Source organism: Erythranthe guttata, chromosome 6 (assembly GCF_056151865.1).
Source record: "Erythranthe guttata isolate IM_541 chromosome 6, IM_541, whole genome shotgun sequence".
Classification (NCBI taxonomy): Eukaryota; Viridiplantae; Streptophyta; class Magnoliopsida; order Lamiales; family Phrymaceae; genus Erythranthe; species Erythranthe guttata.
This window is the reverse complement of record NC_142538.1, coordinates 17,763,224-17,777,635: the sequence shown is the minus strand read 5'-3', so window position 1 is coordinate 17,777,635 and position 14,412 is coordinate 17,763,224. Positions and strand designations below refer to the sequence as shown.

General features: G+C 30.8%; 2 protein-coding genes across 2 annotated transcripts; one reads left to right on the top strand and one right to left on the bottom strand.

Annotated features, from left to right (window-relative positions):
- Positions 1–239: 239 nt before the first annotated feature.
- On the bottom strand, positions 240–4,318 carry PHF1 (phosphate transporter traffic facilitator1). The gene is made up of 10 exons (XM_012979343.2): positions 3,981–4,318; positions 3,633–3,730; positions 2,693–2,825; positions 2,502–2,593; positions 1,995–2,094; positions 1,833–1,905; positions 1,633–1,753; positions 1,035–1,154; positions 818–888; positions 240–720 (listed from the first exon to the last, which is right to left on the bottom strand). The coding sequence occupies exons 1-10, from the start codon at positions 4,140–4,142 to the stop codon at positions 530–532; spliced, it is 1,161 nt and encodes a 386-aa protein (XP_012834797.1). The 5' UTR covers positions 4,143–4,318; the 3' UTR covers positions 240–529.
- A 7,155-nt stretch (positions 4,319–11,473) lies between these two features.
- Positions 11,474–14,212, top strand: VTE5 (phytol kinase 1 VTE5). The gene is made up of 6 exons (XM_012979344.2): positions 11,474–11,918; positions 13,024–13,091; positions 13,219–13,350; positions 13,455–13,570; positions 13,657–13,771; positions 13,873–14,212. Exons 1-6 carry the CDS (start codon positions 11,637–11,639, stop codon positions 14,054–14,056), a joined length of 897 nt encoding a protein of 298 aa, XP_012834798.2. The 5' UTR covers positions 11,474–11,636; the 3' UTR covers positions 14,057–14,212.
- The last annotated feature ends 200 nt before the right edge of the window (positions 14,213–14,412 follow it).

Here is a 14,412-nt window from a genome sequence, read left to right as displayed (position 1 = left end):
CAATGGCTAGAATCAATCATCTGTTGCCACGTGTAAATGATCACAAATTTACCTCCATCAAAAGTTGTGTTTGATAATTGAATCGAGCTTGAACAACTCTACTCGAAATTCGATTTGTTGTATGTATCTTGATTTTTTTGTAAATATTTTATCTTCGAATTCGAGCTCGAGCCGAAAGAACAAAAATATGTTTCCAGACTTGATTCGTTACATAAACAAATCGAGTTCAAACAATAATCTGAAATCAAACAAGCTTAATCAAATTCAGTAGAAAACATTACACAAAATCCTTTAAAACAACAGAAAGAGAACACAGAAAATTACAAATTTCACCACTACACAGCAACATCCAAAATAATAAATAAAAAAAAATAAATAAAAATACCCCTAGAAGTAAAATTTCTCTAATCAGTAAAATAATTTTACTGTCAAGAAAAGAAACTAAAATAAGGTTTATTGAATCCAAAAACAAAATCCTTGATCTTCACCTCTACTAAAAAAGGTATCCGAAAAAAAATTGAACATAAATTTAGAGGTCCACGTGGTCCCAAATATGTTGATCAGATTGCGGATCGCCCAAAAAGGGTTCGATTATGGGCCTTGCAGCTTGGTTATTCGGGAGAGGAAAGTTCCAGAACGAATCAGAATTCTCGAAGAATATGTAAAATGCAACGAGTGATGCCAAAAACATTCCCAAGAGTAGTAAATAAAGCTGCCATTCTGCGCAAGTAAATACGAAAAACGAGAGCTAATCAAAACATTAGTCTAAAATTCAATTGGAAGAAATCGGAGAGGGGAGTTGGATGAATAGAAAGACCTTTCCACTCAGCAGGAACAGTCAGTTTCGTCACCATTGCCCCCCATTCTTTAGAAGTAGTAAGTACTACCCTGCAAATTCAGAGAAAATTATTCGAGGAAGAATATTTAATATACCATCATTCTCAAATTAAATGAAAATAAACGAGAATTTATTTTTCTTTCGAACAGAAAATAATGCGTCAAAAATGAAAATTGTTGAACTATCAAAATTTTACCTTTCAGTAGGACAAAAACCCAATGATTCGATATCAGAACCCAAGTGAAGCCTCTTACTCCTGTGGCGGACCTCCATATTGTTCACTTCTACAACACATATATCTCCATCCTTGGTCCCCCTATTTTTAGAAAAATAAATAAAGGTTTCTAATTTCATCAACTATTCGCCCGTTACAGTCAGTGACACACTCACTCTACTTAGCTGATGATGTTGCTTTTAGTTTACTCTATTTAATCGAGTTGATTCTAGCAAGTCTCTTAAAGAATAAACGAGGAACACTAATCCTAACTTTTCTTCACCACAAACGTATAGATGTTTCGTTTCATGTACCTTTGATCATGAAATAGAGCAGTAAATCATGCAGTCAACCATATATTTTTTCTAATAAGCCGTCACAGTAAATAACTTAGCATACAATTAATTTCTCTCTGACGGGATTCTCCGTTTAACTAAAGCCTCAGAAAATCTACCAGAATTAGTCACATCTAAAACGAAAACAAATCAAAGGTAAACTCATAGTCATACTTTTGCTTACAGAGTAAAGCAATTTTCAGATAGGAAATAAAAAAGAGATCCAGAATTGGCTGAGCACTTACAGAGCAAGATATTTCCCGTCCAAACTAATAGACATTATTGAAGCAGGCTTTCTAAGTAACCTCTTGTGCCCAACTTTTTTCCAGGTGCTTATATCCCAAACCACCGTCAGTGGTTTATCTCCTGTAAAGTGAAAATAACTCTTCAATAAAAACACATATGTGACCGCATTTTCTATGAACCAAGCTATAACACGGCATACCTCTTTGAACAGAGCAAAATAAAAATGGTTTTGTCCCATCTTTAGAGAATCGGCAAAGTTCAATCTTCTCATCCTGCAACATGATCAAAGAAAAGATGAACATCGAAATCCCAATTATAAGGAAATGTGAAATGCAGAACTTAAGAATAAACAGAAACGTACAGAGTTTCGTGTCAAGGTTGTAATTGGAGTACCATCACTTGTATTCCATATTCTCGCTGAACCATCAGTTGATGTTGAAGCTAAAAATTCTGAGTCCAAGCTGCAAAGAGAGCAATATGAAGACCCAACGTATTAAACCACATGGCAGATAGTCTGATTTTCTCTAAAAGTGAATGCATAAGAAAAGAACCAATAAGAGGTCTCTTGAAAAAACAGAGATAATAGGCTCAACAAGAGGAGTTCATCATACGGGAAAACACAAGCACCAACTGGGAGAAGGCAGCAAAAGAGTTCAATTTCGTTCGCTCGAGGAACGGAAATGGAACAACCACTAAGCCTCTCAAAAAGCAACTTTGTTACTAACAGAACCACATGCTAAATCATTCACATAAAGAATAAGATCATGTCGGTAAATCTATACATAAGATTTGAACATTAAAGAATTAACTAAATTTTCACTTAAATTTGCTCAAAATAAACGAAAATTATACTAAAAGCTCATTTTACCTAAAATCCATGTCTTGAAACGACTTGTGAGCTCTTCGTTCATCTAAGATGATGCGCATGCTTGGCCACTCAAATATTCTAAGGCATCCATCCTTCAAATTGAAAGATTAATAGTAAATATTTACATAGCTCTTTCTAGATAATCATAAGTGAAGAGACTCATATGCAGTGATGTCATGATAAAAGCTTACAGCTCCACCAGTAGAGAATCTAGTCCCATCAACACTAAAAGCTAAGCACTTTTGAAGGCCAATTCCCTGCAGCGGAATTTGTTCTTTGGCAGTAAGTTTTATCTTGTCTTCCTTATCACTCAACTCGAACAATCTGTAATTTGTATATATCTCAGGTATCAATAACTGAACACAAAGTTGTGATAAAAAATTATCTATTTGAACGTATTTCTTAACAAGAGAGAAGCAAAAGAGAAAGGAAGAAAAAACAAATCAGATAGTAATTACTGTTGTAAAATGTATGCATAAGCTAACATGATTTATAATTTTCAAGTTAAATACTTTATTTATTATTTTTAATAAGGAACTAGATATTTATGCCCCGAAACTGCACTTATAAATTCATTAAAAAAACTGGGCATACCAACGGTTTTGGTCCAATACCTCTGGAAATTATCCGCATAACCCCCCTTACCCCAAATACCCAACTTAGGCTCAAATACATGAATAATAAAATCATTTTCCTTTCAAAATAATATAGCAGTTGACAGCTTCTCCCGTGTCACAAATGTTGGCCGAAGCCGAATAGATGCTCTTACGGATATTCTTAATACAGAACCAGCAGCACAAAGTTGGATTTTAGATAATAGGATTCATGTTCTCTATATCTGACCGAGAATCCATCAAACAACATAATTTCTACCTTATTATCCAGAAAACGTAATTCTAGTCCTGAAAAAACTTTAATATTCAATTTACGTCACTTACCTAATACAGTATAATTTCTGTCCAATAGCTCTCACATATTAAATTTAATTATTTTCCAACACATGAAGGTGCAAAACAAACCGTTTGATCCTATAATTCAGATACTAATAATTGTTTTGATCATGGAATTTGATGCTTAATGAAATGGGTATCAACAAATATTCATGTATATAATATATAAAAAACCACTAACTTGCAATCACCAGCACTGGTTGAACAAACTAATTCTTCTCCATTGGGGTGCACCGAGATAGTTACCGGAATTACCCCTTCTTCAAATTCATACTTAGCCTGCAATAGATACATAAACAACTCACACATAAATACGACATATCGTCGATAAATTCAACAATTCCTACCTTGTCATACAATATCTTACTAATTGAACTTCTAGAGATTAATCGACTTCCAAAAATTCAAATTTATCGGAATATAACCGAACAGCCTTCATAAACAGTACCCAAAAAAAAATCAAGCATGTATAACGATAATTTGGGGGAAATTACTACAGTAGAGAAATTAGTACTAAAATTAACCTAACCTTGGGAGAGGCAGAGAGTGAGGTGGTCTCGGGATCAAAGGAGAATATCTCGAGAGAAGACGGCGTCGTTTTACCGACCACCACCAAATGCTTATTCTCCGGCCGCCGAATCCACGTTCCACACGTCACTGTTCCCTGTCCCGGAGAATCGCCACCGTCCATCTCTCTCCTCGGCTACCTAAATTACAAAATAGGGATTTTGGGGATTTGGGGATTTTGGAAATTGGTTCGTTAATGGAAGTTGAAATTGAAAACCGCGTCTGTTGAATTCATTTATATATGTAATCCGGTAATTATATTGTGTGCCGCACCCGCATGCTAACGAGGTGTACCGAGATGGGAAAAACTCATAAATTCATGTGAATTTAAGCAATAATAAAATAAATAAATAAATAAATACACTCATATAACAACTTGAAGATAATTAAAATTAAGTGATCAAAACTTTTCAAAAAAATAATTACAAAATAATATTTAAGTGTTTATTACAAAAAAAATTAAAAATTAAAACACAAATTATAAAATTTGTACCTACTTTCCATATTTTATATTTGGATTAATTCCACGATAAATACCTCACACAATTAATAACTTGGGAAAAAATGAATTTTAGTTTTTTTTATGCTAAAAAAAATTATATTGATTTTGCTAATTTTTATATGGTGTCAACTTGTAAAGTCAACTAAGCCCATAATTGGGAGAATATGCTCTAGTGATTCCAATTCCATTCGCACTACAATATAGTACTCCATAATTTTAATCCATCATTTATTTATTACTCATAATATATACGTAATATATTAAATTAAATTAAAAAAAAATATATTCAAACTTAGATTGTGACATTGAATTTCACGTAAAATGTAAAATATAGTTTAATTAATTTTTTGGGCATGTGAGATAAGTTTTCACAACAATTAATATTTCAAACTTTATTAAATGAGGCGTTTGTAAATTTCAAGTAATTGATTGTTGGTATATTAACTTGTGAAGTCAACGGTTCATTTGTTGTTGACTAAACCCATGTTGGGGAGCATAATAGAATATGCTATAGTTATTCCAATGATACAACTAATTAAACAACAATTATTTTTATTTATTTTTTTGGAAAATAAACAATAATTAAATTAATTATCACCATCGTGCTAGATGTTATTGGTTGATGAATCCAATGATATTTTGTTTTATTATTTTGCAGTGTAACTATGTTGTGATTTTAGATGCCTACAAATGTGTAGTTTTTAATTCTCAAACAGATATATATCATTATTTTGCTAAGTTTATAAGATGTTAAAAAGAGTTTATAAGCTCTTCCAAAGTGTTTAGTAATTTAAAAAAAAATTCTTATTTAAAAAAAAAATTGTTGAAAAATAAATATAATCTTTTATAATAAGTATTTCTACACACATTTTTATTTAAGATGTTATAATTAATAAAAATAGTAAATATGTTCATTATCGAAACACTTTTAAAGTTAATTTTAAGGTAAATTCCACTTCCCCTTGTACTTTGGTTGGATATCACTTTACCCCCTTGTACTCTCAATTGCATCGATTTGCACCCTTGTACTCTTAATTCATCGATTTGCCCCATTGTACTTTGGCTCGATATCACTTTACCCCTTTCTACTCTCAATTTCATCGATTTACCCCCCGGTACTTGAAAAATTGTCTCAAAGTGACCCTTGCCGTTAGTTTTCAGAACTTTGAGCTTAACACCGTTTGATTTAAGTCGGAAAATTACTAAAATGACACCCCTCCAGTTCAAATCATTATTAAAAAAATTAAAAAAATAAAAATAAGAAACAAAAAATAAAATAATAAAAATTTCAAGACAACGAGAAAACATAGTCCACGACGCCAGCCACAGTTTTTTTTATTAATAATTATTTAAAATGAGAGGAGTGGTCTTTTTGTAATTTTCAAACTTAGATCAAACGGTGTTAAGGTCAAAGGTCTTAAAACTAACGGCGAGGGCCACATCGAGACAATTTTTCAAATACAAGGGGACAATCGATGCAATTGAGAGTAGAGGGTGGTAAAATGATATATAGCCAAAGTATAAGGGGCAAATCGATGAATTGAGAGTAAAATGGGGTAAAGTGATATCGAATCAAAGTACAAGGGGGCAAATCAATGCAATTGGGAATACAAGACGGTAAAGTAATATATTCAGTCAAAGTACAAGGGGGAAAAGTGAAATTTACCCTTAATTTTAAAAATAAAATATAATAGTTAATCAGCTCTTAATACATCTTATGAGCTTATAAAATAATCTTAGCCAAACGGGTCCTAATTTACATCAAAACTTAGTTTATAATTTGGATTGGGTTTCATGTAACTAGCTATTAAATTGGGCCATATAATGGGATGAAAATAAAAGCCCATCAGGGAAAAAGGGGCTTCTTTAGGCTTATTGCAAAATATTTCCTCCACCGCTCACAACCACCATCATAACACTCCCGCCGCCAACCCCGCCGTGCCGCTGGTAACAATGACGTGGACTGCGCTTTATTTTGAATAATTCCCTCCAAAATATTTGTTTCCTTCAACTATTACCAAGTGCGAACGATTTACTTGGGATTCAATAAATTCCCGGTTTATTTATTTTCTTTTTTAAGACTAAAAGAATTTTTTTTCCCGTAAAAATCTAGGGGCTATATGTCAAACACCCTTCATTGAAATTTTAATTTTTGACAAATCATTTATTTATAAATGATGTTTAAGATAAATCAAATGAGCCTGAAAAACCATATATACCCCCACTAATTATTAATTAGTGTAATTATTTAATTTAAAAGGAAATACACCATAATCTACACCCAAATCTTCTCCAAAAATTACTCCCCTCATCACGCCAATTCAGTTTTTTTTTCCTTTTCTTTTTTATTTTGTTGAATGTTTTTTTTATTTCGATTTAAAAGAAAATTTTGTAATTATTTTATTTTTATTTTATTTTACTTTATTTTCGGCTTTTTATTTTAAATTATTTTTTTTCTTATTATATTTTTCATTTTTTTTTATTTTAATTTAAAAAAACAGTTTTATATTTATTTTTCGTTTTTTCATGGTTTTTTTTTCTTAGTTTCGAATTTTTTTTTAAATGATTTTTTTTTAATTTTCTTTCTAGTTTTTTAAATAAAAACCATTTTATATAAATATGAAAACCATTCTGTATAAACAACTATAGAAACATAAAAATCACTCTATATAACAATTATATAACATGAAAACCACTATGTATAATAACTATATAAACTTGAAAACCACTCTATATATCAACTATGTCAACATAAAACCACTCTGTATATAGAGTTGTATAAAAATTTGTACAAAAATTATTGAAAACCACTATAATTCTTGTACAAATTTTTATAGTAGTTTATGTGAAATATTGAAAACCACTATAATGTACACAATTCATTGCAACAGTTACACCAACTTCAGCGGGCCTAATGACTCGGTCGTAAAGCATATATCCAGCTTGTATTGGTAATCAAAGACTTTCGGTCATTGCTTGATGAGTAATGATGAGAAGAGCATAATTAAGACATTAGCAGAATATACACAGTATTCGAAAAAGAGATTATTTATATTATCTTGAAACTGTTTTTAAGAAAACCTAGTCTAATGTACCTTTAGAACAACTGCAACATGATTTGCTGGTTTTGAAGCATCTGGAACTTGGAAAACGGCATTATGCCTGTTTGGATCAAAACCTTCGTTTCCCGGATCGTATTTCTTTAATCCAAACTTTCTTAATACCTGCAAATGTATAAAAGAAAAAGAATTTACACACACACACACAAAAGCTATCCATCCCAAAAAATTGTAAATCACCTTCAGATTAACTAAATTCCACAACGCCATTCTAGTTTTTTTTTTTTTCTTTCTTCCTCCGCCAGATCCGGATGCGGCCACGGTTGAATCAGAATCTCGTGCCTCCCGACCACCACTCTGCTACCATCCCAGCAGCGGAGACATTTCTCTCCGGTGGAGGCTGTGATTTTTATTTTTTATTTTTGAGTAAGAGGAGGTTGTACGCAATAAAATTAGGGTTGAATAAATAATTATAGGGTATAATGGTGAAACTTTAACTTTTTTTAATTAATAAAAGATGTTTTGGATTTATCTTAAAATTGAGAATTTTTTTTGGACCTAGTGTAATTGAACTTGTCTAATGGGGGACTTTTGTGAAATAATCCCAAAAATCTAATACAATGTAATAAGTATTGTATTTATTGAATAAATAATAAATAATTTGATAAAAATAATAATTTAATCCAATTTATTTCGAGATATATATATATATATATATATATATATATATATATATATATATATATATATATATATATATATATATATATATATATATATATATATATATATATATATATAAAGCATTAATTTTGAAAATTATAGATTACCTCATATAAATGCCCAATTATTGTAGCTAGTGTGAAATTTGATAAGGAATTTCATTGACTGAATTATTTTTTTTTTTAAATTATAGACTACCTCATATAAATGCCCAATTTATTGCACTTGGTGTGCGATTTGATAAGGAATTTCATCGATTTAATTAAATTATTAGTTCAATAATTTAATAATGTCATAAATTAACAGAATTTTGCTAATTCTCTGACTGTATTAATTTTCAGAGGTTCAAGTCCAGCTTAGCGTCACAACGTAAAAAGATATTTTTTTTTGTTAATAAGTATGGTATAATGATATTAGGGCTAAATACACTTTGCACCCTTAAACTATAGTGGTGTAACACTTACCCCCCTCATTAATGAATTTAATGATAAACTTTGACTTTGAATGATGTGGCATTTTTTCTTCCCAAATTGTCCTTCTAGCTATTATATTGGTGCATATATAATAAAATATTTTCAATATTATATCAAAAACTAAAATTTATAAAATATAATAATTATTAAAAAAATATTTTGATTTATGTTTAACTCCACATTTTAATTACTATAGACCCTAATATAAATAAAAATCTCAATATTTTAAAAAATATATAAAATACGTTAAACATTCGCAAGAAAAAAATATTCAAGACTTAAATGGCCAATTTTTTTATAATAATTATTGATTTGAAAATTTATTTAAGTTACTTAAATATAAATTTTAATAAAATAATATTTAAATATTTAGACGTTTAAATTATAATTTCTTATTAACTTTTGAATACATTTTGTGATTCTCAAAGTAAAAAGTGAGATGATTATATTAGAGTCATATACGCATTAAAATAACTATATAAACTATAAAATTATAATTACAATTCGAATAATCGTTAACTTTTTATTAGCTACAAATGAACACAAGGTAAAACAAAAATAAACTAAAATTCAATTTTTTTCATTCATAAATTTACAATATTGAAATAATAAAATTAAGTTTTGGCAAAGTTGCCGAATTTTTTATTATTACATATTCATTATTTATTTAATGGCTAGAAGGACAATTTGGGAAGAAAAAATGCCACATCATTCAAAGTCAAAGTTATATCTTTAAATTCATTAATGAGGGGGGTAAGTGCTACATTTGTAACTTTAAGGGGGTAAGTGTTAGGGCCATTTATTTTTTTACAATAGGTGGGCCAACTTTTTTGAAAACTAGGACACATTTTCAATTTTTTTTAATTTTACAATAATGCGTCATTCAAAGTGACGCTTTTTAAAAAGCTGCCACGTGTCAAGAGCCATTTGTATTTTTTCAAGTAAAATATTAATGGAAATATTAAAAATGTGTGGGCCGACACAGTAAAAGAGGAGTTGGTGTTGGTGGGTTTGGGCCTTGGGGGTAAGGAAGCCGAATGGGGGTTTGGGGGTTAGGATATATGTGGGACCCTTTTTATAGCATTTTTAATTTGTTTATTTAATTAATTTGTTTTGAATAACTAATAAAAAAATAATTAAGTAAAACATATATTCATTTTTGCATTTTTTTACTTAATAATTTTGTAATAAGTAATTACAAAACATTGTTTTTTTTTATTTTAGACCCTAATTCCGAATTCCATAATTTCACCATTATTCTAAAATTTCAAAACATTGTGAAAACTTTTATAATAATAATAATAATAATAATAATAATAATAATAATAATAATAATAATAATAATAATAATAATAATAATAATAATAATAATAATAATAATAATAATAATATATTCTTTAAACTTTAAACCCATAATTCTGAAATTATAAAATAATTAAAAAATATTAGAAAAAGTATATTATATCTGTTTTTATTTCAAAATTGTAGAAGTTTTCAAAATTTTATAGATATTCTAAAGTTACGTTTCCCAAATTTATTCGAAAATTTATAATATATCAAGTTTTTAAATTAAAAAAATGTTGATATTGTCAAAATAATTTCAAAATTAAAATTATAATAATTTTGGAATTTTAGTTTCTTATTCAAAATAAAATAAATGCAAAATAAAAAATACAAGAGTATAAATTTTTTCTTTTCTTAATAATAATTATATTAGCATACCTACCCCCACCCCCCCCCCCCCCCCCCCCCCCCCAACCCCCCCTCAATTTATTTATCAAAAAAAAAAAGCATACACCCCCTCGGCCCTTCACCCCCAAACCCACCCACCACTTCCAATTCCTCTTTTACCGTGTGGGGCCCACATTTTTTATTTTTCCATCAATATTTTACTTCAAAGAAAATACAAAATGGCCCAGAATTACCTTACACGTGGCGGCTTCTTAAAAAGCGTCACTTTAAATGACGTATTATAGTAGTAGTAAAAAATGTTGAAAATGTGTCCTAGTTTGCAAAAAAGTTGGCCCATATGTTGTAGAAAAAAAATGGCCCGTAAGTGTTACCACCGTTATAGTTTAAGGGTGCAAACTGTATTTAGCCCTTTTATATTTTAAAATTTTAAAAATAATAAACATAACAATCTAATAATTACCGGTTCATAGAAAATTGAAAAGCAACTAAAATTAATTAATGAAAAAAAATTAAAAAGTAATATTGGTTAATAATGAATGAAAATATATTTAAAAAAAATAGCGAACTAAAATAAATTTAAATACTTAAGATTTCTATTAGTTATGTATTGATTTCTTATAACTTATCGATAGAGTATTTTCGATTAATTGGTCCAACAACACTTAAATGTTATTTATTGAATAAATATCCAACGCAAGATAGTATTTTTAAATTTTAAAATATTGTATTTTTCAACATATATTTTTAATTATATAATTTGATTATTCTTTTAGTTATTCCTTTCAATAACATAATTTTTTTAAGGTAGTAAAATTTAAAATACAAATTAAATTGTGTTTGAAGGGGGTAAGTGTTACAAATGATACTTTAAGGGGTAAGTGTTACAGAGAGTTTACTTTAGGGGTGCAAACTGTATTAACCCATGATATTATATACATGCAAATTAGGAATTGTCATAGTTTTCATCGGAACATATAGAGAGACACAGAACAAAATGTAATTAAATGTCTATGTTGGTAACCCCAGTAACTCTATCCTGCGGTACCACATGTGAAATAGCTCAAAAAAGATGGTACCGTAAGATACCCCACCGCACCGTAACTTAAATCAAATCTCTCTCACACACACAGTTTTCGCCGTGTGTGAAAGAGAGAGAGAGAAACAGAGAGATGGTCTGCAGCGCTAAAATGAGCCCACTGTGCGCACCAGCCACTGGAGCCGCCTTATCCTCCGCGCTCTTCCTCCACCGCCGCCGCCGCCGCACCCCCTCCTCCACCACCACCACTCTCCTTCGAATAAATCCCAGTCGATTACGCCGCCGCCGCCCAATCGCCGCCGCGTACGGCGGGCCCGTGCTGCAGGACGCCTGCGCCACCGCCTTGGTCTTCGGCGGCGCGTACGCTCTGGTCTCCACCTTCGACAACCTCACGCGCCGCAACATCATCGAACAGGTACCTTCCCCAATCCCCATGTGCATGTATGATAATTTTTTACCCAAATAGGGTAAAAAGCAGATTCCCCCTTTTTGATGTTTTTTTTTTAAATTTATTTGAAACTGTGGAAAGACAGACTGCAAATAAAGGAACACAAAAGAGATCTAACAGTTAGTATTTTCTCAGCAGTAAATTTGTCACTATTCTAAATGTTTAATTCCTACCCCATTTCTGTTCTTAGCTCCTCTTTGTATACTATTTTCATATCCTATTCTGGAAAAAAAAGAAAAAGAAAACTGTTCTTGAAGAAACCCCGAGGTAATGTCAAATTACGAAAATACCCCTCATGTTTGGGTAATTACAACAACCTCCCTCGATTACGAATCTTCTTCCACGTCCACCGTTATGGTGTCATATTCAACACAATCTTGTAGATTCCGTGAAATATTCTTTAGTTTGTACTCGTTTCAATTTCTGACGCACCACAATCTAATAGTTACAAGCCAAAAGACACGTCTTGAGATCATTTTGTTTCAAAATGTGGAGTTCGGGTAGGGTAAAATTGGTACAAATAGGAGAAGATTCCACATAATCTAGAAGAAGATTCCGCTGTTTGATATCACAAGGGTGGACGTCTAAGAAGATTCATAGTTGAGGAGGGGTGGTTGTAATTACCCAAATATGAGGGGGGTTTTCGTAATTTAACCTTACATCAGGGGTGCCCGTGATTTACCCTATTTTGTATTTTCACAGAAACTCAAATCATGTTCTAAAAAGGTGTATTAATGGAGGAATTCATAAATTAAAGTAACGTTGTTTAGTGTAGCAGTCGAATGTATCAAGGATGTCGAATATTATCAATTTATAGGATCATTACATCATAGAAATAGTTTCACTACGAAACGAACACAAATGGCGATAATTTTTTTGTTCAATTCTTGATTACTCGGATTTCCTTAAATGATATTCACTATCATTAATGCAAGCAATAATTCAAGAAATCCTACTGGAATAATAAAACTTCACACATTGTACACCTCCTGAAAACCGATAAAACCACATCGGTTACTCTGCTTATTTTCTAACTAATGCTTATTACAACAACTTTTTTTTTCCCTAACAGAACTTGAGCCGTAAACTAGTCCACATATTGTCGGGGTTGCTATTTTTAGCATCGTGGCCGATCTTCAGGTAACCTGCTGAATTTATTTATTTATTATTTTTATTTTTTTTGTTTGCATTCTGCATTTTCTATTATGTTAACAATGTCATGTTATTATATCAGAAACTTCAGCTGACAAATTTGATCTTAGATTAGCACATCTGCTGGAGCCCGCTACTTCGCTTCTTTAGTGCCTTCGTTAAATTGCTTAAGGCTCGTGTTGAACGGTCTTTCCTTTACAACCGACGAAGGGCTCACAAAATCAGTTAGTCGACTGGGAAAACCCGAGTAAGTAATTCTCTAACATATATCATTACAAATCATCGTCGAATTTCGTGATAGTAACAAGAGAAATCATATAAATTTTTTCGGGTTCGATTTTTTTCTAACAGAGAATTACTCAAGGGTCCTCTTTACTACGTTCTTGTATTGATTTTATGCGCGGTTTTATTTTGGCGTGAATCCCCCGTTGGAATGATCTCACTAGCGATGATGTGTGGTGGCGATGGTAATTATACCTTTTCTATATTTTATTTTATTTTATTATTTTTAAAACTATACTTTCGTAAGAACTTTAAATTAGCTGAGCTGTAGGCGTTGCTGATATAATGGGAAGAAGATTTGGCTCCGTAAAAATTCCGTATAATCCAGAGAAGAGTTTGGCTGGTAGCATTTCTATGTTTCTATTCGGTTTCTTGGTTTCTATCGGGTGCGTATAAATATCGAAATCCAATTTCTCGTCTTCCTTTGCCGTTATTTTTTCGATTTTTTTTATTACTCAATGTTATTATTATTATTTTTTTTACTCAGAATGCTCTATTACTTTGTGGCCCTTGGATATATTCAACTTGAGTGGGTTCCGACAGTAGAAAGAGTTGCGTTGGTTGCATTTGTGGCGACACTCGTGGAATCGCTACCGAATAGAATAGTCGATGACAACATCTCGGTTCCTCTGGCGAGCATGGTAACGTCGTTTTTGGTTTTCGGTTACTAGAGAGAAAATTGCACAATAGCCATGTTGTTATTACCTTTTGATCATGTAATAATACGACAATTATATGTTTGATTCGTGTCTTTTTATTCTTCGCTTTTATTGCATTTTGGCATATGAAGAAATCAAATGAAATTATTAAGTGCTTGAGGTATCAAATGAAGTATGTGGTGAGAAAGTTTGTGTAAGGGCAAAATTGGCAAAAAAATAATTAAACGATATACATATATATATGAAGGGATTTATATATATATATATATATATATATATATATATATATATATATATATATATATATATATATATATATATATATATATATATATATATATATATATATATATATGAGAGTCTTTCTA